Source organism: Salvelinus fontinalis, chromosome 4 (genome assembly GCF_029448725.1).
Source record: "Salvelinus fontinalis isolate EN_2023a chromosome 4, ASM2944872v1, whole genome shotgun sequence".
Lineage (NCBI taxonomy): Eukaryota > Metazoa > Chordata > Actinopteri > Salmoniformes > Salmonidae > Salvelinus > Salvelinus fontinalis.
This window is the reverse complement of record NC_074668.1, coordinates 17,977,129-18,001,924: the sequence shown is the minus strand read 5'-3', so window position 1 is coordinate 18,001,924 and position 24,796 is coordinate 17,977,129. Positions and strand designations below refer to the sequence as shown.

The 24,796-nt window shown below is 43.1% G+C and overlaps 2 protein-coding genes across 4 annotated transcripts in view; one reads left to right on the top strand and one right to left on the bottom strand.

Moving 5' to 3' along the window:
• The window catches only part of LOC129853226 (nuclear receptor ROR-beta-like), a 38,423-nt gene extending 33,628 nt beyond the window's left edge, over positions 1-4,795 (top strand). The window contains exon 10 of the mRNA XM_055919030.1: positions 147-4,795. Coding sequence (XP_055775005.1) covers positions 147-311 — 165 coding nt within the window. The 3' untranslated portion in view covers positions 312-4,795. The remainder of the gene's footprint in view (positions 1-146) is intronic.
• Positions 4,708-24,796, bottom strand: part of trpm6 (transient receptor potential cation channel, subfamily M, member 6) — a 42,079-nt gene continuing 21,990 nt past the window's right edge. For 2 of the 3 annotated variants that reach the window (XM_055919027.1, XM_055919028.1), the window contains exons 21-39: positions 22,706-22,957; positions 22,261-22,435; positions 22,003-22,117; positions 21,658-21,854; positions 21,310-21,442; positions 20,302-21,215; positions 18,343-18,443; positions 18,050-18,152; positions 17,905-17,951; positions 13,624-13,679; positions 10,172-10,197; positions 9,913-9,963; positions 9,493-9,558; positions 8,942-9,231; positions 8,025-8,107; positions 7,561-7,766; positions 7,358-7,409; positions 7,109-7,218; positions 4,708-6,415 (exon numbers count right to left, since the gene is read on the bottom strand). In XM_055919027.1, the coding sequence (XP_055775002.1) occupies positions 6,330-6,415; positions 7,109-7,218; positions 7,358-7,409; positions 7,561-7,766; positions 8,025-8,107; positions 8,942-9,231; positions 9,493-9,558; positions 9,913-9,963; positions 10,172-10,197; positions 13,624-13,679; positions 17,905-17,951; positions 18,050-18,152; positions 18,343-18,443; positions 20,302-21,215; positions 21,310-21,442; positions 21,658-21,854; positions 22,003-22,117; positions 22,261-22,435; positions 22,706-22,957 (3,063 nt within the window). In that variant the 3' untranslated portion in view covers positions 4,708-6,329. The remainder of the gene's footprint in view (positions 6,416-7,108; positions 7,219-7,357; positions 7,410-7,560; positions 7,767-8,024; positions 8,108-8,941; positions 9,232-9,492; positions 9,559-9,912; positions 9,964-10,171; positions 10,198-13,623; positions 13,680-17,904; positions 17,952-18,049; positions 18,153-18,342; positions 18,444-20,301; positions 21,216-21,309; positions 21,443-21,657; positions 21,855-22,002; positions 22,118-22,260; positions 22,436-22,705; positions 22,958-24,796) is intronic. The other variant, XM_055919029.1, reaches the window with a different exon arrangement.

Sequence of the window (24,796 nt, the reverse complement as noted above, 5' to 3'; positions counted from 1 at the left end):
CACACCTAGGCACTGTTCGATGGCAGTGTATTTCAAACAACCCTTTTCACTTTAGCTGCAGTTTTCATGTACAGACTGAGACTTTAATTAGGTTATGATCTGGACTTCTTGACCCATCACCCCTGACCCCTCTGTGTCCTCTGTAGCTGATAGGTCGGATACCCATGCTGTCGGCCGTGTGTACTCTCCACACCGAGGAGCTGCAGGCCTTCCAGCAGCTTCACCCCGAGACGGTGAACGTGCTCTTTCCCCCGCTCTACAAGGAGCTGTTCAATCCCGACCCCAATGCAGCGATCACCATGCCCAAGTGACTTCCTATGGTCCAACCTCAGAAAGTGGACCACAACGTGACCGCGGACGCATCATTAACGCTACGGCAAAGCAGCCCGGACACCAGGCCCGGACCATCCAGACACTTACAGCCGCAAACACTAGGAATGTCCAGCACTTATCCAACCCTATTCACCGATACAGTCTAAAGAATGTATATAATGCACCCATGACCACGGGGCTCTTCAGAACTGACCAGAAATGTACAGACTTTAACTAGCTAATTTAAGCTGTCTTTTAACTGGGTAAGTCAATTTGTTTATCTTTGTTGTTTTTTTTACATGAAATTGTGATATTGAAGATGGGGGAGGGATTTGTGTGATTCAGAAAAGCTATTGTAGATATTATGTAGTGAAGAACGGATTCCAGTATTACATCTTCTGTTAATATTTTAGTTTTCATTTAAAACTGTAGCAGCCCTATGTGGCTGATACCTTGTCTGTTTTGTTATTTGATAGTTTCATGTGTACAGAATTTGTCAAGTTAAAAAGAGACTTGTTAAAGAATATTGGGGTAAACCTGGGAGGTCATTTTGGTATGTCGAGAAAGCCTTGTCTGGGCTCTGTTGATACGTGAAGAGGGTATTGCATCTTTCAGTTCGGAACTATCAAACTGTAAAAGAAGGATTTAAACAATTATGGCTACTTTTCAAGGTGAAGATATGTATATAAATATTATATTTTGCGTGAAAAAAAAGATTTTGTCAGACTGCCATCCTGTCAATCATTTTTTGTCGCTGCAATAACTCTGTCCATCGAAGTTGGACTGCTATTGAACAATCAGCTCTAATGAGAGTTTAGTAGGAGGACCTCTCCCCCCAGCCCCCCTAAACCCCCCACAACACTAGTGTGTTGGTCTTAGTGACTTTTCATGAGGGCATACAATACCTAGTCAGTGAATAAGAAACTAAGTCACTTCATGAACCTCTTCCTCTCTACATCCCCTCATCCCCCCGTCACATTTGGCACAATCTACACCCATGCTAATCACTGGGCTGCTTAAATAAAGGACTCTCGCTCGCTCTCGATATAAATTAAGTTTCACACTGCGTGATCCTTCTTCTTGCATTTCTCTCCTCAGCCTCATCATTCTAGAATGGTTAAGCACAGGGGGTAGTCATGATTAGCTAAAGTGGGTATGCCAATATGTCAATTATTTTGTTTAACTCTGCAAGTCAGTTAAGAACAAATTCGTATTTACAATGACGGCCTACCCCGGCCAAACCCTAACCCGGACGATGCTGGGCCAATTGTGCGCCGCCCTATGGGACTCCCAATCACGGCTGGTTGTGATACAGCCTGTAATGGAACCAAATCAAATCAAATTGTATTTGTCACATGCGCCAAATACAACAGGTGTAGACCTTACAGTGAAATGCTTACTTACAAGCCCTTAACCAACGATGCAGTTTTAAGAAAATACCCCAAAAATGTAATTAAGAAAAAAGTAAGAGATAAGAAAAAGAAATAATTAAAGAGCAGAAGAGAATAATAATAGCGGGACTATATACAGGGGGTACCGGTACAGAGTCAATGTGTCAATGTGTGGGGGCACCGGTGTCGAGGTAATTGAGATAATTATGTACATGCAGGTAGGGTTGTTAAAGGTGCTATGCATAGGTAATAAATAGTCTGGGTAGCCATTTAATTAGCTGTTCAGGAGTCTTATGGCTTGGGGGTAGAAGCTGTTAAAAAGCCTCTTGGCCCTAGACTTGGCGCTCCGATACCGCTTGCCGTGCGGTAGCAGAGAGAACAGTCTATGACTAGGGTGGCTGGAGTCTTTGACGATATTTAGGGCATTCCTCTGACACCGCCTGGTATAGAGGTCCTGGATGGCAGGAAGCTTGGCCCCGGTGATGTACTGGGCCGTACGCACTACCCTCTGTAGTGCCTTGCGGACGGAGACCGAGCAGTTGCCATTGATGCTCTCGATGGTGCAGCTGTAAAATCTTTTGAGGATTGTAGGGTCTGTAGTGACGCCTCTAGTACTGAGATGCAGTGCCTTAGACCGCTGCGCCACTCTACTGACAATATTCAGACGTTTCATCTTTCAGATTAAAATTGACACTTGAAACCTATTCCACATTACAGAGTGTTCTCTGGGACTGTAGATCTTGCAACACTTTTCCGGATCCTAAAAAATCAGGGTAATAGATATTTTTCACTGAAACATTTGCAACTTAAAGTTGCAGATACATTGAACAATCTAAATAGTAAACTATGATAGACAATCACTTCTATTTAAATGTTAATGTTGAAGATCTTCAAGGATTTCCTTACACGTTATAATGGACACGTTTCTGTGTTTCGCACAGTGGCCAAATCCCTCTGAACTTTTAGTGGAGATTAGATGCTAGCCAGCGCCAGTGTACAGAACAGCATAACCTGTAACATTTTCCTTGACTTCCTTTTATCTCTTTCCCAAACCCTTCCCATATGCAGTGAACACTATCATCCTCCATATACAGAGGATGAGCTTCTCCTTGTCATAGCGCCCCCCGCACTCCCATGCCCCATACCATATCCTGCCCACCCCTCCGCCAAAAAAGGAGTGTGAAGTTAGAGGTCGGTGGCTTGTTAAAGACAATCACTCGTGTCTCGATGCACTACACAGCATCTCTCTCAGGGAGCAACTCTTTTTCTATCTTTGCATAAAAAGAGTTTGAATATTTTTGAAAATGTAAGCGTTTTTTGGATATATAAATACGCTGGTGGCTCCCAGCGAAGGAACCTACCCAGACAAGGCTTTGGGAGGGTGGTGTGTCTGCGTGTGAATGGATCTGTGTGTGGGGATAAATTCACTGTCCGGATGCATTTTGAGTCCATATAATGGAGAGAGCCTATTCTACAAAAGTCCCAGAAAATCATGTTCCTGCCATCATAAACCCACCCCGGTTCAAGATGTACTGGTTGTTTTACAATGAAGGAAGACCATAACTAAGCTGGCGTCCACCCATTCCATGCCTTTAGGACAGTGAATTCAACCCAACTTTGTTTTTATTTTCCCCTGCAAGACTGTGAATCAGGGGTTTAGGGTGGGGTTGGTAATCTGAGTGACAAATAAACACTGTAAGGTACTGTAGCAATAATAACTGGAAAGCATTTACTACTGTCATGTTTGCATTGTACAATTATTTTTATTTTATTACTATTATTATTATTGTTGTTATTGCTATTATTACTACTATAATACTATTAGTCTATTGTTGTTCTGTTATCTTTGCATGCTGTTTCATGGCAATGAAACATTGGGGCTTTTAGGTTTTCTCATGCGATGCTGTGGGTCAGGGGTTGGGGATATTTTTTATTCTGAATGTTATGGAGTATTGTGTTCAGCGTGAGGGACTGAATGCATCATGCACCTTTTACTCCATCAACAGAGACACCACAGAGCACAGGCAAAAGTTGGTCCTTACCCTAACGACACCACAGAGCACAGGCAAAAGGTGGTCCTTACCCTAACGAGACCACAAAGTGCACTGACATTTTATATACTTGGTCGAAAACATTTCATATACTTAGTCAAAAACACCTCCTTGGAGAACCTGTGTGTGTGTGTGTGTGTGTGTGTGTGTGTGTGTGTGTGTGTGTGTGTGTGTGTGTGTGTGTGTGTGTGTGTGTGTGTGTGTGTGTGTGTGTGTGTGTGAGGCTGAAAGAGAGTGAATGAACAAAGAGCAGGTTCTTTACTCTATTGACGCTTTGTAAACTTTCTTAATACATTATACATGCGTGCAACTGGAGTAGTGTTAAACATGTTTTATTTATTCATTAGAATGTCTTTGCGTCCCATGATGAGAAAGTAAAGTACAGTAAGTGCAGCATCTGTGACCAAAACCCTTAAAAAAGGTACTTGGGGTACAAACACTTTTTTAAACGGACTAACTAAAACAAAAAAAGAAACGTTTTTTCAAGTGCCATAGTTAGAGAGGAGGAGCTGGATTAGCGAAATGGGAAATAGTTTCTTTACTGTGTAAGTTTACTTGAGAACCAATCAAAAAGGGGAATTTTGAGGCAAGTGTGTATTTGATTACATTGAATTGTTTGTATGTTTGCATTTTTCACTTCGTGAGTCGGATCGAACCTCGGAACTTTGACACAGCTTTATGTCCCCAAAGCTCACATGTAGACCTGTGTGTGTGTGTGTGTGTGTGTGTGTGTGTGTGTGTGTGTGTGTGTGTGTGTGTGTGTGTGTGTGTGTGTGTGTGTGTGTGTGTGTGTGTGTGTGTGTGTGTGTGTGTGTGTGTGTGTGTGTGTGTGTGTGTGTGTGTGTGTGTGTCATAAATTAAGAGCTTTGATGATCCAGTTGTGTCAAAGTTCTGAGTTGTCTGAGCTATCTCAGTGTCTCCTCCTTCGAGATGTAAATAATCAAGTCAAGGTCTGAAGTGAGTTTTGTTAAATTCTATATTTTATCGCTTTTGTAGACATTTCTTTGTGGGAAGAAAAATAAAGGAAATTTTATGGATGTATTTCTGGCTCGTTCTTTTTCCATTGTTCTGCACACACACACAAAGTGAAACATGCATTTATGTAGAGTTTTTGTGGACAAACAAACATTTTAAGGGGTAGCTACTCTTCAGAACTGCTCTTTCAGTGAAGGACTGTAGTAACAACAACAAAAAAGCTGTGCTATCCATTGTGATCATTTGAATAATCTGAGTCTGAGCAGTGTGAATTCCAACCACCAAGAGACCAGATTTAGTTATTCTTGTAATAGCGTTTTCATTCTGAATTTAAGCCATAACATAAGCCATGCTTCAGTCCAGCTGTGTAAATGCTTAATTGTAGTTTTTTTCATGTAATCACTTGTAACATAATCAGCATAACAATATATTTGAGCATTGCTAAATACAAAAATATGATTTCACAACAGTGTTTGAAAACAGGAAAATATTTGATGAAATTGAGAGGGGATGTTTTGCTGAAAAACAAATCCCAGATTGTAGTTTTGACTGATTAATAATTTGTTCTAAATAAAGTTTTGTTTAACATCCAATTTTGAGCCCAGCCTGAAGAACATGGTCCATGACTCTGAAGATGGTTTCCTTTTAAGGGTTTCAACATGTCACTTAAATACAGCTTTTCCTTGCTACGCTTGTAGTTCAGCTTTTAGCTGTGAATGTGTATAAGATTAAATAAACCAAACTATGTTTGGTAAGAATATTATGTCAAGAGTATAACACTTGAAATACCCTAATAGTCTGGGGCCTTAACAAAAAAATAAACATTACGAAGCAGATATAAGCATGACATTTGGTACAAAAATTCCTCTGAAATCTGAAAACATCCCAGAAGGTCTGCCCGTTTGAAACTTAACTAGGAAGGTGAGTTATTGTGAACATTCAAAATGGCTGCCATAATAGCTGGTATTTCACCATAAAAACTGTTATGCAACAGATAAAAACATGACAACTGGTATAAACATTCCTCAAATGATATGAAAAGATCATAAAAGTGGTGCTCATTTCAAAAGTAACCAGGAGTTCATTTAAACAGAACAGAGAACAAACAAATGATATCTTGGTGTATGGAAACACCATCCTAGAATGCCCTCTGCATCATGTCTAATGATACATAACATTACAATAAGGCAAAGTGTTTGATTGATTAATAGGTTACCTGTAGTACAACAGACACTGCGGCCTCCCTCCACTATGCACTCTATAGGCGGAATGAATGCAAAACTACAGCATCTGGCTTGCTGCTGAGACTTCTGCAATGTAAACTGCTGTTACAACAAAAGCCCTACCAGACATCTAACACAAGATTTAGTCCACATAAAGCTACACTATCCATTCAAACCAACCAAGTGAGTGCTTTCATTCCTGGTAGAAGTTACCCTTGTACACCTCTGGATCCGCTTAGCTTCCCCAGATCCTAACCATCACCATTTGGGGAGGAAAACACAAAACTGACATTAAATCAGTGTCTATGCTTTAAGGGCAACTTCATCCCACCTGAACCAGAGGTTAGGATGGCGAACTTCTGCTTCCGGATCAGAGGTTACATCCTAGTCGTGATCAATCCACTCTCCTTTTCAAAAGACCTGTTTTCTGTTTTCCCAGGGATGTCCGTGCTCCTCCTCAAATCTGACAACACAAACATCAATCAGCAACATGGCAGTTTATACAGTCATTACCACTAAAAAGAGGATTTGATCAAGCCAGAGAGGAAGTCCATGGATTTTTCATGAATAATTTGTTTTGAATTGATGGGAATCTTGGAGACGACACAAGAAGAAGACAAAACAAGAAGAAAAAAACAAACCACCTTTGAAAAGATCAAAACAAGTATGGCTGAATGTTTGCGTGTGTTTGTTTGCTTGCTTGTTTGTTTTTGAGTGAATTTCCGAGGCGATGCTCCCTCTAGATGCTGGTATCATGCGTCTCATGTCTACTCAGCGATTGCAATTAATATCTAATCAAAGCTAATTTCTCCACAGCACAAAGCCCTGTTTAATATGTAATCAAAGAGAGCCCAGCACACCGCACAAAGCAAGTCCCTCCCCCTGCCTCCAATGCTCTGTTGTCATTTAAATAAACGCTTCCCTTGGCCTAATTAGCCGGTTCTATCTTCATTTGAAGTTCGGGGATTAATCTCAGGCCAGCGAACCTCCCGAGTGACGACATAAAGGTGACACACACGCGTAAGAAGTCCACTCTCCGATTACACATGCCTAACAGATCACACATTCTCACACATTACAGGCTCGCATACACACCCCCACAATCCTCTATAATCCCCCTATAAAAGTGGTGGTCTGAAGGGTTCCTTTCTCTCACCTGAGAGTCCGAGGTTCTCGCAGCAGGAGTTGCAGGTGTGCTTGATGACAAAGCTGTGGATGGCAGCGTCTCCCAGGTTAGAAGGACCAAACACCATGTCATCACTTGAGCTACAGGAAGGCAAGGGACAAAAGAGGGAAGGACAAAATAAACGTATTTCAGATGTCTTTAGACCTCAAAAGAATGGATGTCAAGATGACAATAAGTGTCAGTGTCACACACTGAACCTCCACTGTACGAGGCGAGTACCTTTTGTCTTCTGCTCGGATGACCGATGGGTCTGTAAGCTCCGATCCCACTCCTGTGAAAGATTTAGGAGGGGAAAGAGAGATTTCAGTTTAATGTAGTAGTTTACAGGAAAAGCCCTGTGAAGTGATGTCGTTGCAAAATAAATCTATCCATAGTCAGACAGACAGACAGCTCAACAGAATGGGATGGACAGACAGACAGACCCTGTAAGTCCAACACCAGCAGTTCCCTGCAGGAGTATTGGTAGGTCCAGTGGGAGAAGGCCAGGAGTGTTTCCTCCATCCCACAACAGGGGGCGATCTCCTCTCCTGTGTTAGTATTGTACTTCCTGAAGTCTCCCGTCATGTTCCTCTCGATGGTCAACCATTGGCCGTCTGAGTGCCAGTGAAGAAGAGACATGTCCAGGAACCTAGGAGGGAGACGCACATTCATAACACATGTAACACGCACACATACTGTAATTCCATAGATATACACATATCATACGCACACGATGTGAGTTTCCCCCTTACTATGTTAAGCACTTTGAGTATCTCAGTTGTTAGAAAGGCACTATATAACTCAATCCACTATTATTACGTGCACACACACACACACACACACACACACACACACACACACACACACACACGTGTACTAGTACTGAGTTCTAGAGTTGAGTACCAACCTTGGAGAATGAGGCATGTTTTCTGGTTTTACTTGGTTGAACACATGCATGAGTTTCTGAGCAGCTCTCTGTTGCTGTATCTCCTGTAAGGACAAAAACAGAAGGCCAGAATGATTCTATTAAGGGATGTAACAAATGCCAAGTAAAACATGAGGGTAAAAAGAGGAGCGCGCTTAACAAAAATGAGGTGATGTTCCGCCTTGTTGTGGAAAATGGATGTATATAAAAAGGGCCCAGAGTGTATGACCTGACCAGGAAAAGATCTGTCTTACAATAACCAGGGCCCAGAGCGTATGACCTGACCAGGAAAAGATCTGTCTTACAATAACCAGGGCCCAGAGCGTATGACCTGACCAGGAAAAGATTTGTCTTACAATAACCAGGGCCCAGAGTGTATGACCTGACCAGGAAAAGATCTGTCTTACAATAACCAGGGCCCAGAGTTTATGACCTGACCAGGAAAAGATATGTCTTACAATAACCAGGACCCAGAGTTTATGACCTGACCAGGAAAAGATTTGTCTTACAATAACCAGGGCCCAGAGTTTATGACCTGACCAGGAAAAGATCTGTCTTACAATAACCAGGGCCCAGAGTGTATGACCTGACCAGGAAAAGATCTGTCTTACAATAACCAGGGCCCAGAGTTTATGACCTGACCAGGAAAAGATCTCAAATCAAATCAAATCTTATTGTTCACATACACATGGTTAGCAGATGTTAACGCGAGTGTAGCGAAATGCTTGTCTTACAATAACCAGGGCCCAGAGTTTATGTGACCTGACCAGGAAAAGATCTGTCTTACAATAACCAGGGACCAGAGTTTATGTTTAACGGGTCTTGTGGTCAGACACTTCTGACCCTAAAAACAAGCTATGATGTTATATACTGTATGTACATATATATGAAGTTTATACCCGCAAACAGAGCTGGAGGGGGGTGTCGCTGTGGAAGACCCTCTGCCAGGTGCAGACCACATCGGGCTGGATGGCTTTGACCACATACACGCAGCCCACCCTCAGGACGTCCCTCTCGGCCCAGGTGCAAAGTACAAGCATGGCCCTGCGCAGCCCCCCATCCAGACAGCCCTCGCTAGACAGCGGCTTCAGCACCGCAGACAGCCCCTTGGATGACCAGTAGGATATGGAGGACTCCGGGTCTGCAGCTTCCACCTCCTCCAGGGAGTAGACACTCACCTCCTCTCCCGCTGCCAGGGACCATGCAACCACGGGGAAGATGGTATTAGGGAGGCAATAGCATGCTTTTGAATGCACCCAAAACAGAAACAATCAATTTCCACTAGCATTGCTACATTCTTTAAAAATGCTAGTGAGATCATTCTAGAAATTGCTTAAAAACCAGCTAACAAATTTAAGAACCGTTTGGAGAAACAACCACACCCTAGTGGAGTCTAAAATAATTGAAACGTCAAGAACTATCCCTTTAACGTGATTGGCTGATGACTTACCCATTATGGAGACAGGTGTGAAAGGTATGGTGTGAGCAAGCCTCATCAGGTTGTTCCTTTCCATGGCTAACACGAACACCACACATTTACAACACAACATACGATTAACATTTACATCTGAGTCATTTAGCAGACGCTCTTATCTAGCTTCTTACAGTTAGTGCATTCATCTTAAGATAGTTAGGTGGGACAACCACATATCACTGTCATAGCAAGTACATTTTATCTCAATAAAGTAGCTATCAGCAAAGTCGGAGTTAGTAAGGGAGGGGGGGGGGTTAAATTGGGGTGTAAGTTCACGAAAGGCACAACACAGCGTATTACGATGTAACGCAACATAACCAGACAAAAACAGGTCATATAATTTAGCTATCAGATCTACTTTTTTTGTGTATGATTTATGTGATTGTTGGGGAGTACCTGAGTAGTGTGGGTCCAGGTCTTCTGTGGATTGAAATGTAGAGGATTTTACTAACAGACAAACAAACACAGGGAAAACAACCAAGACAGACCAAAACATGAACGATTATAGTTAACAATTCCGCTTTTGCTTAGGAAGGTAAATATTCTAGCGGAGGGGGAAGCTAAGAAAAATAAAGACAAGGAAAACTAATAGGTGTGATTTCTTTTCCTTTTTTAATACAAGCCATTAATACAGACAATGATTCTGGTTGCCTACCTTCAGGTGCGATCCCACTTCGCACTCTACAACAGAAGAACATACAGAACTCACACAACTATCCCACACAACTATACACAACTTCAGTACTTCCACAGTGACCACTTTCTCCACAACTCTGTCTAACCCTAACAGTAACCCTTATCCTAACCCTAACTCTAGCCCTAACAGTAACCCTTATCCTAACCCTAACTCTAGCCCTAACAGTAACCCTTATCCTAACCCTAACTCTAGCCCTAACAGTAACTCTTATCCTAACCCTTACCCTAACCCAAACCTTTATTCTAACCCTAACTCTAGCCCTAACAGTAACCCTAATACTAACCCTAACTCTAGCCCTAACAGTAACTCTTATCCTAACCCTTACCCTAACCTTAGCCCTAACCCAAACCCTTATCCTAACCCTAACTCTAGCCCTAACAGTAACCCTTATCCTAACCCTAACTCTAGCCCTAACATTAACTCTTATCCTAACCCTTACCCTAACCTTAGCCCTAACCCAAACCTTTATTCTAACCCTAACTCTAGCCCTAACAGTAACCCTTATCCTAACCCTAACTCTAGCCCTAACAGTAACCCTTATCCTAACCCTTACCCTAACCTTAGCCCTAACCTTTATCCTAAACCTAACATTAGCCCTAACAGTAACCCTTATCCTAAACCTAACTCTAGCCCTAACAGTAACCCTTATACCAACCCTAACTCTAGCCCTAACAGTAACCCTTATCCTAACCCTAACTCTAGCCCTAACAGTAACCCTTATCCTAACCCTAACTCTAGCCCCAACAGTAACCCTTATCCTAACCCTAACTCTAGCCCCAACAGTAACCATAACTCTAGCCCTAACAGTAACCCTTATCCTAACCCTAACTCTAGCCCTAACAGTAACCCTTATCCTAACCCTAACTCTAGCCTTAACAGTAACCCTTATACTAACCCTAACTCTAGCCCCAACAGTAACCCTTATACTAACCCTAACTCTAGCCCCAACAGTAACCCTTATCCTAACCCTAACTCTAGCCCCAACAGTAACCCTTATCCTAACCCTAACTCTAGCCCCAACAGTAACCATAACTCTAGCCCTAACAGTAACCCTTATCCTAACCCTAACTCTACCCCTAACAGTAACCCTTATCCTAACCCTAACTCTAGCCCCAACAGTAACCCTTATCCTAACCCTAACTCTAGCCCCAACAGTAACCATAACTCTAGCCCTAACAGTAACCCTTATCCTAACCCTAACTCTAGCCCCAACAGTAACCCTTATCCTAACCCTAACTCTAGCCCCAACAGTAACCCTTATCCTAACCCTAACTCTAGCCCCAACAGTAACCCTTATCCTAACCCTAACTCTAGCCTTAACAGTAACCCTTATCCTAACCCTAACTCTAGCCCCAACAGTAACCCTTACTCTAGCCCCAACAGTAACCATAACTCTAGCCCTAACAGTAACCCTTATCCTAACCCTAACTCTAGCCCCAACAGTAACCCTTATCCTAACCCTAACCCTTATCCTAAATCTAACTCTAGCCCTAACAGTAACCCTTATCCTAACCCTAACTCTAGCCCTAACAGTAACCCTTATCCTAACCCTAACCCTTATCCTAAACCTAACGCTAGCCCTAACAGTAACCCTTATCCTAACCCTAACTCTAGCCCTAACAGTAACCCTTATCCTAAACCTAACTCTAGCCCTAACAGTAACCCTTATCCTAACCCTAACTCTAGCCCTAACAGTAACCCTTATCCTAAACCTAACTCTAGCCCTAACAGTAACCCTTATACCAACCCTAACTCTAGCCCCAACAGTAACCATAACTCTAGCCCCAACAGTAACCCTTATCCTAACCCTAACTCTAGCCCCAACAGTAACCCTTATCCTAACCCTAGCCCTAACAGTAACCCTTATCCTAACCCTAACTCTAGCCCCAACAGTAACCCTTATCCTAACCCTAACTCTAGCCTTAACAGTAACCCTTATCCTAACCCTAACTCTAGCCCCAACAGTAACCCTTATCCTAACCCTAACTCTAGCCCTAACAGTAACCCTTATCCTAACCCTAGCCCCAACAGTAACCCTTATCCTAACCCTAACTCTAGCTCTAACAGTAACCCTTATCCTAACCCTAACTCTAGCCCCAACAGTAACCCTTATTCTAACCCTAACTCTAGCCCTAACAGTAACCCTTATCCTAACCCTAACTCTAGCCCTAACAGTAACCCTTATACCAACCCTAACTCTAGCCCCAACAGTAACCATAACTCTAGCCCCAACAGTAACCCTTATCCTAACCCTAACTCTAGCCCCAACAGTAACCCTTATCCTAACCCTAGCCCTAACAGTAACCCTTATCCTAACCCTAACTCTAGCCCCAACAGTAACCCTTATCCTAACCCTAACTCTAGCCTTAACAGTAACCCTTATCCTAACCCTAACTCTAGCCCCAACAGTAACCCTTATCCTAACCCTAGCCCCAACAGTAACCCCTATCCTAACCCTAACTCTAGCTCTAACAGTAACCCTTATCCTAACCCTAACTCTAGCCCCAACAGTAACCCTTATTCTAACCCTAACTCTAGCCCTAACAGTAACCCTTATCCTAACCCTAACTCTAGCCCCAACAGTAACCCTTATCCTAACCCTAACTCTAGCCTTAACAGTAACCCTTATCCTAACCCTAACTCTAGCCTTAACAGTAACCCTTATCCTAACCCTAACTCTAGCCCCAACAGTAACCCTTATCCTAACCCTAACTCTAGCCCCAACAGTAACTCTTATCCTAACCCTAACTCTAGCCCCAACAGTAACCCTTATCCTAACCCTAACTCTAGCCCTAACAGTAACCCTTATCCTAACCCTAACTCTAGCCCTAACAGTAACAGTAACCCTTACCCTAACCTTAGCCCTAACCCAAACCTTTATCCTAAACCTAACATTAGCCCTAACTGTAACCTTAGCTTATCTGTTGCTTATCAACAGACTGTCACCATCTGATCGCATGACCATCTGATCATCTATATGTGACTATATCAAAATAAAGTGTAACCAGGTTTTCTTTCAAATACTAGCTGCTAGCCAATCACTAGCAGCGGTTGATTGAGCTTGCTTGGCGCAATGGAACCAAAGGGATGGTCCCAAAAATGTAAATACGCCTATCCGGCACTCCAGGTAGGCTCAATCAACCGCTCAAAGTATTTTAAAGTTCAAGAAAATTATTTGAACTCAGGTCTGACTCCATTTGGGCTTTTTACACTACTAAGCCGAACCAGGCCGAGACAAATTGAGTTGCATGGAGATGGCATAGTTACTGTACGTATCCACCCTAGTAACTGGAACCATGCTGAAAAGGATCATATGGAAAGGAAACATCCGAGCCAGCAGAGTTTGGTTCGGTTCAGCAGATGTAAAAAGGGTAAATGTGATGTCCAGGGACCGTCCCATGCAGACTTACGAGGACCTGCAGCTGACAGAGCAGGCCCAGCTGGTCCACACGGACTGACTGCAGTCCTGCTGGACAAGAGCAGGAATTACATAACAGTTATTGCATTGCATCATTTGCCACGTCCTTGAGTGCACAGTGGGGATTCAGATTGATATGTCATATGATGTGGTTAGCTGATATGGTAAACACCTATCCAAACTGAGTTTTGGCAGGCAACTGCAATGTAGTCGACCTGGAACATATCCATAGTCTTAGCAGCTTTAAACACTCTTTAACCTATTATTACTCCATGGGCCAGCAGGCCAAATTTCACATATTTGTCCACTTTGGGGTGGCAAATTCTTATGATGATTTTCATTTTGATATACCCCCGGATTGGAGGTAGCTGCATTAAATGCTATGACCCCTGGGCCAACAGGATTGAGGGTATGAAATGTAATTTTGTATTATCTGGGAAGAATCTTCTCAAACTAAGGCAATTTCATATGTTATTAACTTCATAGTACAACACAATATGGAACAATATGAATGGTAATGACATCCCTATAGGCCCACCTTTGGGGGGCAAAGGTCATACATAACTCTATTATCACATGGTACCCGATGATAACTCCACCAAATTTCACACAGAACAAGAAGACCCATTGGAAAAGTTTTATACCTACTGTATACAAAGTCATCATATATTTTGTCTATAATTAGTCCCAGCAGGCAGCAGCCTATTTTTAAGATGGCCACCATTCATTTCAATGAGGAGGAACTGCAATGATTTTGCATGGCCATAACTGAATAAATATTTGGTGTAATAAGACCAATACTGGCTTATAATGTGTGTTATAATGAGGACAACATGAAATGATGGTCCAAGTATGTCAGATATACTGTATGTATTTAGCTAAATATACCAGAATAGTGTTTGTAGAACAAAGGAGGTGGGTTACGCTTCATGATCAACAACTCTCAACTGTCGTAATGTAGATACTCTTTCGGCATTTTGTTCACCCGATCTGGAATACCTGAAGATTAAATGCCGACTCCACTACCTCCCAAGAGAATTCTCATCGTTTATCGTTATGGCTGTTTAGATTCCTCCGCAAGCCGTCTTTTATTTAGGCATGTACAGAGTACAAAACATTAGGACCACATTCCTAATATTGAGTTGTACCCCGCTTTACCCTCTGAATTTGTCAGGGCATGGTCTCTACAAGGTGTCGAAAGCGTTCCACAGGAATGCTGGCCCATGTTGACTCCAATGCTTCCCACAATTGTGTCAAGTCGGCTGGATGTCCTTGGGCGGTGGACCATTCTCGATACACACAGGAAACTGTTGAGCGTGAAAAACCCAGCAGCGTTGCAGTTCTTGACACAATCACATCGGTGCACTTGGCAATAATTTATAGAAGAAAGCATACTACATACAGGGTCAGTTCCAACACCATATTTGCATGTGAAGGGATACTGGAGTGATGGAGGTAGATATGTCCCTTGGGTAAGGCGACTAGGCAACAGGATATAAGATAAACAGAGTAGCAGCAGCTTGTATGTGAGTGGGTGTGCGTGGAGTCAGTATAAATGTATGTGCATATTATGTGTGTGAGTGAGTTTGTAGGGCCCAGCGAGTGTGTAGGGCACAGTGAGTATGTAGGGCACAGTGAGTGTGTAGGTCCCAGTGAGTGTGTAGGGCTCAGTGAGTATGTAGGGCCCAGTGAGTATATCGGAACTTATTTAGCAGGCGAAACCCCGAGGACAAACCATTCAGATTTTTTGTTGTTGTTGAGGTTAATCTCTTTTCAAAGAGATTTCATTTGGAAACCAGATTTCTAAGGGACCTTCTTGCGGTTCCTACCGCTTCCACTGGATGTCAACAGTCTTTAGAAATTGGCTGAGGTTATTCCTTTGTGTAATGAAGAAGTACGGCCATCTTGAAGGAAGGTCACTCGAAGTGTCCTGTTTGTTAGAAGCGCATGACCAGAAAGCTAGCAGCTGGTTTTAATCCTGTATTGAACACAGATCATCCCGTCTTCAATTTGATCGATTATTTACATAAAAAAATACCTAAAGTTGTATTACAAAAATAGTTTCCAATTTTTTGGCAAAGTTTACAGGTAACCTTTGAGATATTTTGTAGTCACGTCTCATAATTTGGAACTGGTGTTTTTCTGGATCAAACACGCCAAATAAATGGACATTTTGGATATATATCGACGGAATTAATCGAACAAAAGGACCATTTGTGATGTTTATGGGACATATTGGAGTGCCAACAACAGAAGCTCGTCAAAGGTAAGGCATGAATTATATTTTTATTTCGGCGTTTTGTTGCGCCTGCAGGGTTGAAATATGCTTCTCTCTCTTTGTTTACAATGGTGCTAACTCAGATAATAGCATTGTTTGCTTTCGCCGAAAAGCCTATTTGAATTCTGACATGTTGGCTGGATTCACAACCAGTGTAGCTTTAATTTGGTATCTTTCATGTGTGATTTAATGAAAGTTAGATTTTTATAGTAATTTTTATAGTAATTAATTTCAATTTGGTGCTCTGCATTTTCTCTGGCTTTTTGCCAAGTGAGACAGTAGCGTCCCGCCTAAACTCCAATTTTTGGATATAAATATGAACTTTACCGAACAAAACATACATGTATTGTGTAACATGAAGTCCTATGAGTGTCATCTGATGAAGATCATCAAAGGTTAGTGATTCATTTTATCTCTATTTTTGCTTTTTGTTACTCCTCTCTTTGGCTGGAAAAATGTCTGTCTTTTTCTGTGATTTGGCTCTAACCTAACATAATCGTTTGGTGTGCTTTTGTAGTAAAATCTTTTTGAAATCGGACACTTGGCTGGATTTACAACAAGTGTAATTTTAAAATGTCGCAAAATACTTGTATGTTTGAGGAATTTAAATGATGGGATTTCTGTTTTTTTTTAATTTGGCGCCCTGCAGTTTCACTGGCTGTTGACGAGGTGGGATGCTACCGTCCCACATACCCTAGTGAGGTTACCTTCCTGTATGATGTCTTGAGAAGTTGCTTCAATATATCCACATCATTGTCCTCCCTCATGATGCCATCTATTTTGTGAAGTGCACTAGTCCCTCCTGCAGCAAAGCACCCCCACAACATGATGCTGCCACCCTCGTGCTTCACGGTTGGGATGGTATTCTTCGGCTTGCAAGCCTCCCCCTTTTTCCTCCAAACATAACGATGGTCATTATGGCCAAACAGTTCTATTTTTGTTTAATTAGACCAGAGGACATTTCTCCAAAAAGTATGATCTTTGTCCCCATGTGCAGTTGCAAACCGTAGTCTGGCTTTTTTATGGCAGTTTTGGAGCAGTGGCTTCTTCCTTACTGAGCAGCCTTTCAGGTTATGTCAATATAGGACTCGTTTTACTGTTGATATAGATAGTTTTGTACCTGTTTCCTCCAGCATCTTCGGACCAAAGTACGTTCATCTCTAGCAAACAGAATGCGTCTCCTTCCTGAACGGTATGACGGCTGCGTGGTCCCATGGTGTTTATACTTGCGCACTATTGTTTGTACAGATGAACATGGTACCTTCAGGCATTTGGAAATTGCTCCCAAAGATGAACCAGACTTGTGGAGGTCTAAAAAAGGCTTGGCTGATTTCTTTTTGATTTTCCCATGATGTCAAGAAAAGAGGCACTAAGTTTGAAGGTAGGCCTTGAAGTACATCCACAGGTCCACCTCCAATTGACTCAAATTATGTCAATTAGCCTATCAGAAGCTTCTAAAGCTGTGAAATAATTTTCTGGAATTTGCCAAGCTTTTAAAGGCACAGTCAACTTAGTGTATGTAAACTTCTGACCCACTGGAATTGTGATACATTGAATTATAAGTGAAATAATCTGTTTGTAAACAATTGTTGGAAAAATTACTTGTGTCATGCACAAAGTAGATGTCCTAACCGACTTGCCAAAACTATAGTTTGTTAACAAGAAATTTGTGGAGTGGTTGAAAAATGAGTTTTAACCTAAGTGTATGTAAACTTCTGACTTCAACTGTACAAAGCTACTCTTTTGGAGTGGGTATCATATCAATGTGTTCATAGGAATGGGGAGACAAAGATAAGACTATTAAACCTCTGCCATCCAGAGTGGACACATTTTTTCGCTGGCCCACGGACTATTTCTAGAGAGATCTCTATATACAGTATAAATCTCCACACATCTTTATATATGGTTCTGGTACCTTTTCCTCTATTTTTACTTAACATCTTTATATTGACAAAACATAACTACTTATACATACAACACAAGATAAAATCTTACCTGATGTGAAAAAGGTACTTTCTGCAACGAATCCATGGGTTCAGAATCTGAAACAATATTGACACGAGAAGGTGAGATGGTGAACAAAATTGATCAATGGCAAAGATAGGAGGTCTGCCCTCTTTCTGTCTCTATGCGTACATACTGAGAGGGTTGGGGCTGGCAGAGGCAGACCAGCACACAGGCTCCCCTCCCCTGCGCCTCCTCTTTCTGCACACGTCAGAGAGGTATGAGTCCACCTCTTTCCCCTGAGAGCAGAGTGGTCAATGAAGGGTAATCTCAAATCAATCGATATACACAGACTATACACAGCTTTACGTGTACTGTTGTAAATAGCTACAGCTCTGTTAGACTGTGGCACCATGCAGGACCTAGTAGTAAATGGCAGATACCGTTTGAACAGTGTTCAGACGTCTGTTTGTCTAGTGTCTATCTTACAGCGTCTGAAGAACTCTCCTCCAGGATCTTGACTGTCTTCCTGCCCTGACACCTCTCTCTGCTCCCTGAGGTCACTGCCAGATCAAACCAGTTGGACGACTCTGCAAAACACAACCAGGACAGGTAGAATCACTTGAGATACATTGGGAAACTGATTAGTGTCATGGAATGTTAGGACATCTACTTTGTGCATGACACAAGTCATTTTGCCAACAATTGTTTTCAGATATGTTATTTCACTGATACAATTCACTGTATCACAATTCCAGTGGGTCAAAAGTTTACATACACTAAGTTGACTGTGCCTTTAAACAGCTTGGAAAATTCCAGAAAATGGTGTCATGGCTTCTAATAGGCTAATTGACATCATTTGAGTAAATTGGCAGTGTACCTGTGGATGTATTTCAAGGCCTACCTTCAAATTCAGTGCCTCTTTTCTTGACATCATGGGAAAATCAAAACAAATCAGCCAAGACCTCAGAAAAAAAAATGCAAGTATAAACACCATGGGACCACGCAGCCGTCATACCACTCAGGAAGGAGATGCGTTCTGTCTCCTAGAGATGAACGTACTTTGGTGCGAAAAGTCCAAATCAATCCCAGAACAACAGCAAAAGGACCTTGTGAAGATGCTGGAGGAAACAGGTACAAAAGTATCTATATCCACAGTAAAACGAGTCCTATATCAACATAACCTGAAAGGCCGCTCAGCAAGGAAGAAGCCACTGCTCCAAAACCGGCATAAAAAAGCCAGACTACGGTTTGCAACTGCACATGGGGACAAAGATTGTACTTTTTGGAGAAATGTCCTCTGGTCTGATGAAACAAAAATAGAACTGTTTGGCCATAATGACCATCGTTATGTTTGGTGGAAAAAGAGGGAGGCTTGCAGGCCGAAGAACACCATCCCAACTGTGAAGCACGGGGGTGGCAGCATCATGTTGTGGGGGTGCTTTGCTGCAGGAGGGACTGGTGCACTTCACAAAATAGAAGGCATCATGAGGGAGGAAAATTATATGGATATATTGAAGCAACATCTCAAGGCATCAGTCAGGAAGTTAAAGCTTGGTCGCAAATGGGTCTTCCAAATGGACAATGACCCCAAGCATACTTCTAAAGTTGTAGCAAAATGGCTTAAGGACAACAAAGTCAAGGTATTGGAGAGGCCATCACAAATCCCTGACATCAATCCTATAGAAATGTGTGGGCAGAATTGAAAAAGCGTGTGTGAGCAAGGAGGCCTACAAACCTGACTCAGTTACACCAGCTCGGTCAGGAGGAACGGGCCAAAAATCACCCAACTTATTGTGGGAAGCTTGTGGAAGGCTACACGAAACGTTTGACCCAAGTGAAACAATTTCAAGGCAATGCAACCAAATACTAATTGAGTGTATGTAAACTTCTGACCCACTGGGAATGTGATGAAAGAAATAAAGGCTGAAATCAATCATTCTCTCTACTATCATTCTGACATTTCACATTCTTAAAATAAAGTGGTGATCCTAACTGACCTAAGACAGGACATTTTTACCAGGATTAAATGTCAGGAAATGTGAAAAACTGAGTTTAAATATTTTAGGTGTATGTAAACTTCCTACTTCAACTGTATATATATTTTTTTTTGTAAAGTGGTTTCTTGCATCGAACAACACAACATTTTCAGTCACCTCCTTGTCTGAAGGACAAGTGGATAAACAGGTTAATGTCAAGCCCTGCATGTTTTTTTCAAATGTCTAATGGAATGTAGGCCTACACTGAGCACACATTTGCTGCAACTGTTGGCTGAATGATATAACAGCTATTTCCATGTTTAAATGTTATGGGATGCGGGTACAGCGTCAGTGTTCACAGTAAACGCACGCTGGAAGTTGCACAACATTTTCAGTGCTCAGCAGACATGAAATTTGCTCAGGGCCATAACATTTTTAGAGAACATGACATAAGACGGTGGTAGAGTACCTCTGCTTTTACTGCAGCCAAGGGGTATGTCAGCTGTGAATCTTCCCCCCTCCGACAGGCAATCGAGGGCGGGGAAGGAGGCTCGTAGCTGGCTCAGGGGGACACCAGAGAGAGCCATGTTCTCCATGCTAGAGGAGAGAGAGCGGCTGTGACTGTAGGGCCGGTCCCTGGACAGACCCGCCCACCGGTGAGGGCGCTTCCTGCCCCACTGGCCCCGTCTGGAGTGAACTGCCCCAGGGTCGTCAGGGTCGTCGTCCTTACAGAAGGCGGGGTTCACCAAACCCCTGGCCCCACAGCCTCTCTCATCCTGGGTGTCCGACAACAGGAAGGCATGACTAGAGGCCCTGGACCCATTCACATCAAAGGACTTCCCAAACTCCTCTCCTTCCTCTTCCATGGACATCTCAGGGTCACAGCAGACCCTGGGTTTGCCGTGGGGGGAACTGTCTATAGCCCAGGCCGAAGGGTACGGAGGAGAGCCACAGCGGGAAGGCACACACGACTCACCAGCCCCCTGCCCTCCATGGTCGCCGGCCCCCCAGGCCCCCGTGTGCCACTCTAGTGACGGGCGTTGACTGCGGGAGGAGGTGTGGCCCCACAGCAGGGAGGGTGGGGTGCTGCGGTAGGCCCTAGGGGTGTGGCAGGGCATGATGTCAACACTGCCTCCACCTCCGTGGGGGAGGGTCCAGCTGTGGGGGACATGGTGACGGGAGGGGGTGATTGGCCGGCAGTGGCCTAGGCGGGCCTCCTCCTGCTGCAGGCTATCGGAGGCCGATAGGAGGGTGAGGGTGTCCACGGCCAGGGCGGACAGGTCCTGCAGCTGACCCAGCTGGCTGTCCAGCACCTGCAGGGTATCCTGGATGAAGTGGACCCTATCCGACACCTCGCCCATAACCACACCCATCTCCTCAGCCCTGTCAGGTAAAGGACATAGACAGATATTCAGGTGAATCACAAAGAAAAAGTCTCAATAGCTATTGAGACACTCTTTCTAAGTCCCAGTCTCACCTTTCTGCAGTGGCTCGTACCCTGTTGATCTGGCTGCAGAGAACATCTTGGTTTTTCTCATGGAAATACGACACCAAACACCTCTCCTCAAACTCATGCAGCCTCTTCAGCTCCTCTTGGCCCAGGTAAAGCTCTGACAGAGGGAGAAAGAGATTACATTTTTCCAACACACAATCTACTGTAGTATTCGTCTACAACATGGAAATGCTGTGAATCAATACTGTCATAGAAACACAGAGTAGTAGGCTAAGGCTCAATCAGACTTTTAATGGTGTTTCATCAAGAAATAAATGCAACCATGCCCGCGCACACACACACACACACACACACACACACACACACACTCACTAAGCCCACAGGAGTCCCTCTCCTGCTCGGACGAGCCTCTGTGTTTCCGGTAAATGGCAGTCACACACAGGGTCATGTGACTCAGGATGATGAGGGGCGGGGGCAGCCACGGCTTCTCCTGATAGGTCATGATGTAACGGTAGCGGTTGTACTTCCACAGCTTATTGGATATGGACTTCATGTCAAAGTAGACATTGCTGTCAAAAAGGATCCATAAGAAACAGTACAGCATTCAGAGAAGCTGCAAATCCCCATTTGTACATAAAGCATAAAACATAAAGACACAATCAGGCAGAGACACACAGAGTCAAAATACAATTCATATTTTTGATAGAGAGTCCCTACTTGAAGAAGGCAATGAGGATGTTGACCATGATGATGTACTGGAAGAAGAGGTAGACGGCCTGGAGGAAGGGGGTGAGGAAGGCACCGGGGACACACGGCGTGTCACCTGCACAGGCTGCCACAAACACACGAGATGTCTCAAATAACACCCTATTCCCATAGACTGTTGCCCATGCAGGAGTCTACCTACACAGCTCTGGTGTTGCAAGCAGCGCCAACCAATTGAGTCACTACTGTGACTGGTCACTGGTTACTCACTGTCTATTTCGCCTGCGTACACTTCTCCAAACATCATCCAGTACGGCTGGTTGACCACATCTCTGAGCAGGCTCCATGACAGAGCTTCGTCTGGAGACAAGATGGCCTTCCTGGACACGCCGAAACTCAGCAGCACAATCGCCATCATCACCACAATGTAGAACATGTTACTAGTCTGAGCAGATGGGTAGAGAACACAGAAAAAAATACAAATATGACTACATTTTGTTTGTATAAATTAAGATATGTGCTGTATGGTGAGTCAGTGTTCTATCCCAGCACTAGGGGGCACACAATTGTGCACATTTTTGTTCCAACCCAGCACTAACAAACCTGTATCAACTTATCAAAATGTGCATCACTTTTGACCAGGGCCCATAGCATGCCATATCATACTCACTCTAGGTGTTAGCCCAAGGAAGGAAAGGCACATGGCTTTACTCACCATCTTGGTGATCATGGTGAGGTAGGCCCCGGCATGCTGGTTGACGGCCAGCAGGTCCAGCACCCGAACATACCAGAAGATGATGTCCAGGCAGTAGGTGATCCGGCCGGCAGTCCGGTAGGACCCGCTGTCCCAGCGTAGCCCCAGCCCCACCAGGAAGAGGACGATGGCCAGGAAGTCAGTCACGTTCCAGTACTCTCCAAACCACACCTTCAGCTTTTGACTGGGTTTCCTCGGCACCGACATGAACACCTAATAAGTAGTCACAACCCACACCTCACTATTATTTAAATGAGTTATCAATTTTAAATATACATATACAGCCAGTATACATACATTTAGTTTAATTCAGTGCTATTGGTGAAGAAAGCACTGTTGTTAGTGTTTGTTAGTAGCCTAGTACTGTATTAACAGATTGCTGGCTAATTTGCACAACAAACTATGTCGATCTCCATGTAGTATAGCTGTATGCCGTGTCAGAGACAGCTATGATGATCAAAGTATTTGAGTAAAATTAGGCTACTGTGGACATTTTTATGAGTTGCCTACAGGGTGTCTCCCATGGCAACCTCTAGCATCATGTAATGTCATAAAACATACTGTATAAATCCTAGGATTAGGCATTAGAACACTAATTAATTAAGTAATTGTATATGATCTCTATGGTATGAATAATGACTGGCAGTGTGATTGGTTATTATTGTGAATCTCACACGCTTGACGTTAAGTTGAAGTATAATATTACTTTATGGTAAGATGGTGAGATAATGACCACTGAGTTATTCAGTGAACGTACAGTATATTTATACCCTGTACCACCCCCCATAGAAAGTGAAATATCGTTTGAAAGCTACTTGTCTTTTTGGAAATCTCGATCCCAGTACCCCTCCATAAAGGCCATAAAATCATGCGCTATGGTGATTTTCATCGAATATGCATTGTAGGTCAATTCACAAAGTGCAAACATTTAGTATGCATGGAAAGGGTACAAATGATGGTCATTGGGGCGGCAGGTAGCCTAGTGGTTAGAGCGCTGGGCCAGTAACCAAAAGGTTGCTAGATCGAATCCCCAAGCTGATAAGGTACAAATCTGTCGTTCTGCCCCCGAACAAGGCAGTTAACCCACTGTTCCTAAGCCATCATTGTAAATAAGAAATTGTTCTTAACTGACTTGAATAGTTAAAAAGGTTCAAATTAAAAAATATATAATTGGAAAGCAATGAAATTCCTTCTCCATCCACATGACCTTATATGCATCCTCCACATGTGCCATTTATCTAGCTCAATAGGAAAATAAGTTTGAAGTTTCCTCACTTCTCTGGGTCTTATTTTTGAAAGCCCTGATTGCTAAGGTCATTTTATGATATCAGCCTTGAAAATCAGTTTCACCATTTTTTGGCATTACAACTCACTTCCAAAACCAGACACAACTGGTTTCTAGTGGCAAAGAGAAATTGTGATCTCCTACTTCTATCTAGTGGACGTTGTATTCAAACTGTGAGTCACAAGTAATTCTCAAGTCACAAGGTCCAAGTTTCGAGTTGAGTCCCAAGTAGAACAGGTCAAGTCTCGAGTCAAGTTCAAGTCCTGCATTCTAAGGGACAGATCAACATTTACTGGTCTGGGGTGTGTGTGTGGGGGGGGGGGGGGGGGGCTGGTCCAACTCAGGTGTCAGAAAAGAAAATGCACCTGCCTCTCCAACTTTAAAAATACTTTCACATGACCCTCCCATTGCACTGTAAAATAAATTGAACACCATCCCTCTCATAGAATTAACTCAAAATAATGTTTAAGACCACAAATAACAATAACTGTTGTGACCGTGTGTTTACAAACGTGGATATCAACCTTGCCACTTCTAAAGTTAATATTTATTTACATTGGCGTGTTACGTTCACTAGTTCCAAAAACATCCAGTGATAGTACATAGCCACATCTATTCAACAGAAATACTCATCCTAAATGTAGATGATAATGCAAGTTATACACATGTAATTATAGATATACCTCTCCTTAATGCAACCGCTGTGTCAGATTTCAAAAAACCTTTACGGAAAAAGCAAACCATGCAATAATCTGAGACGGAGCTCA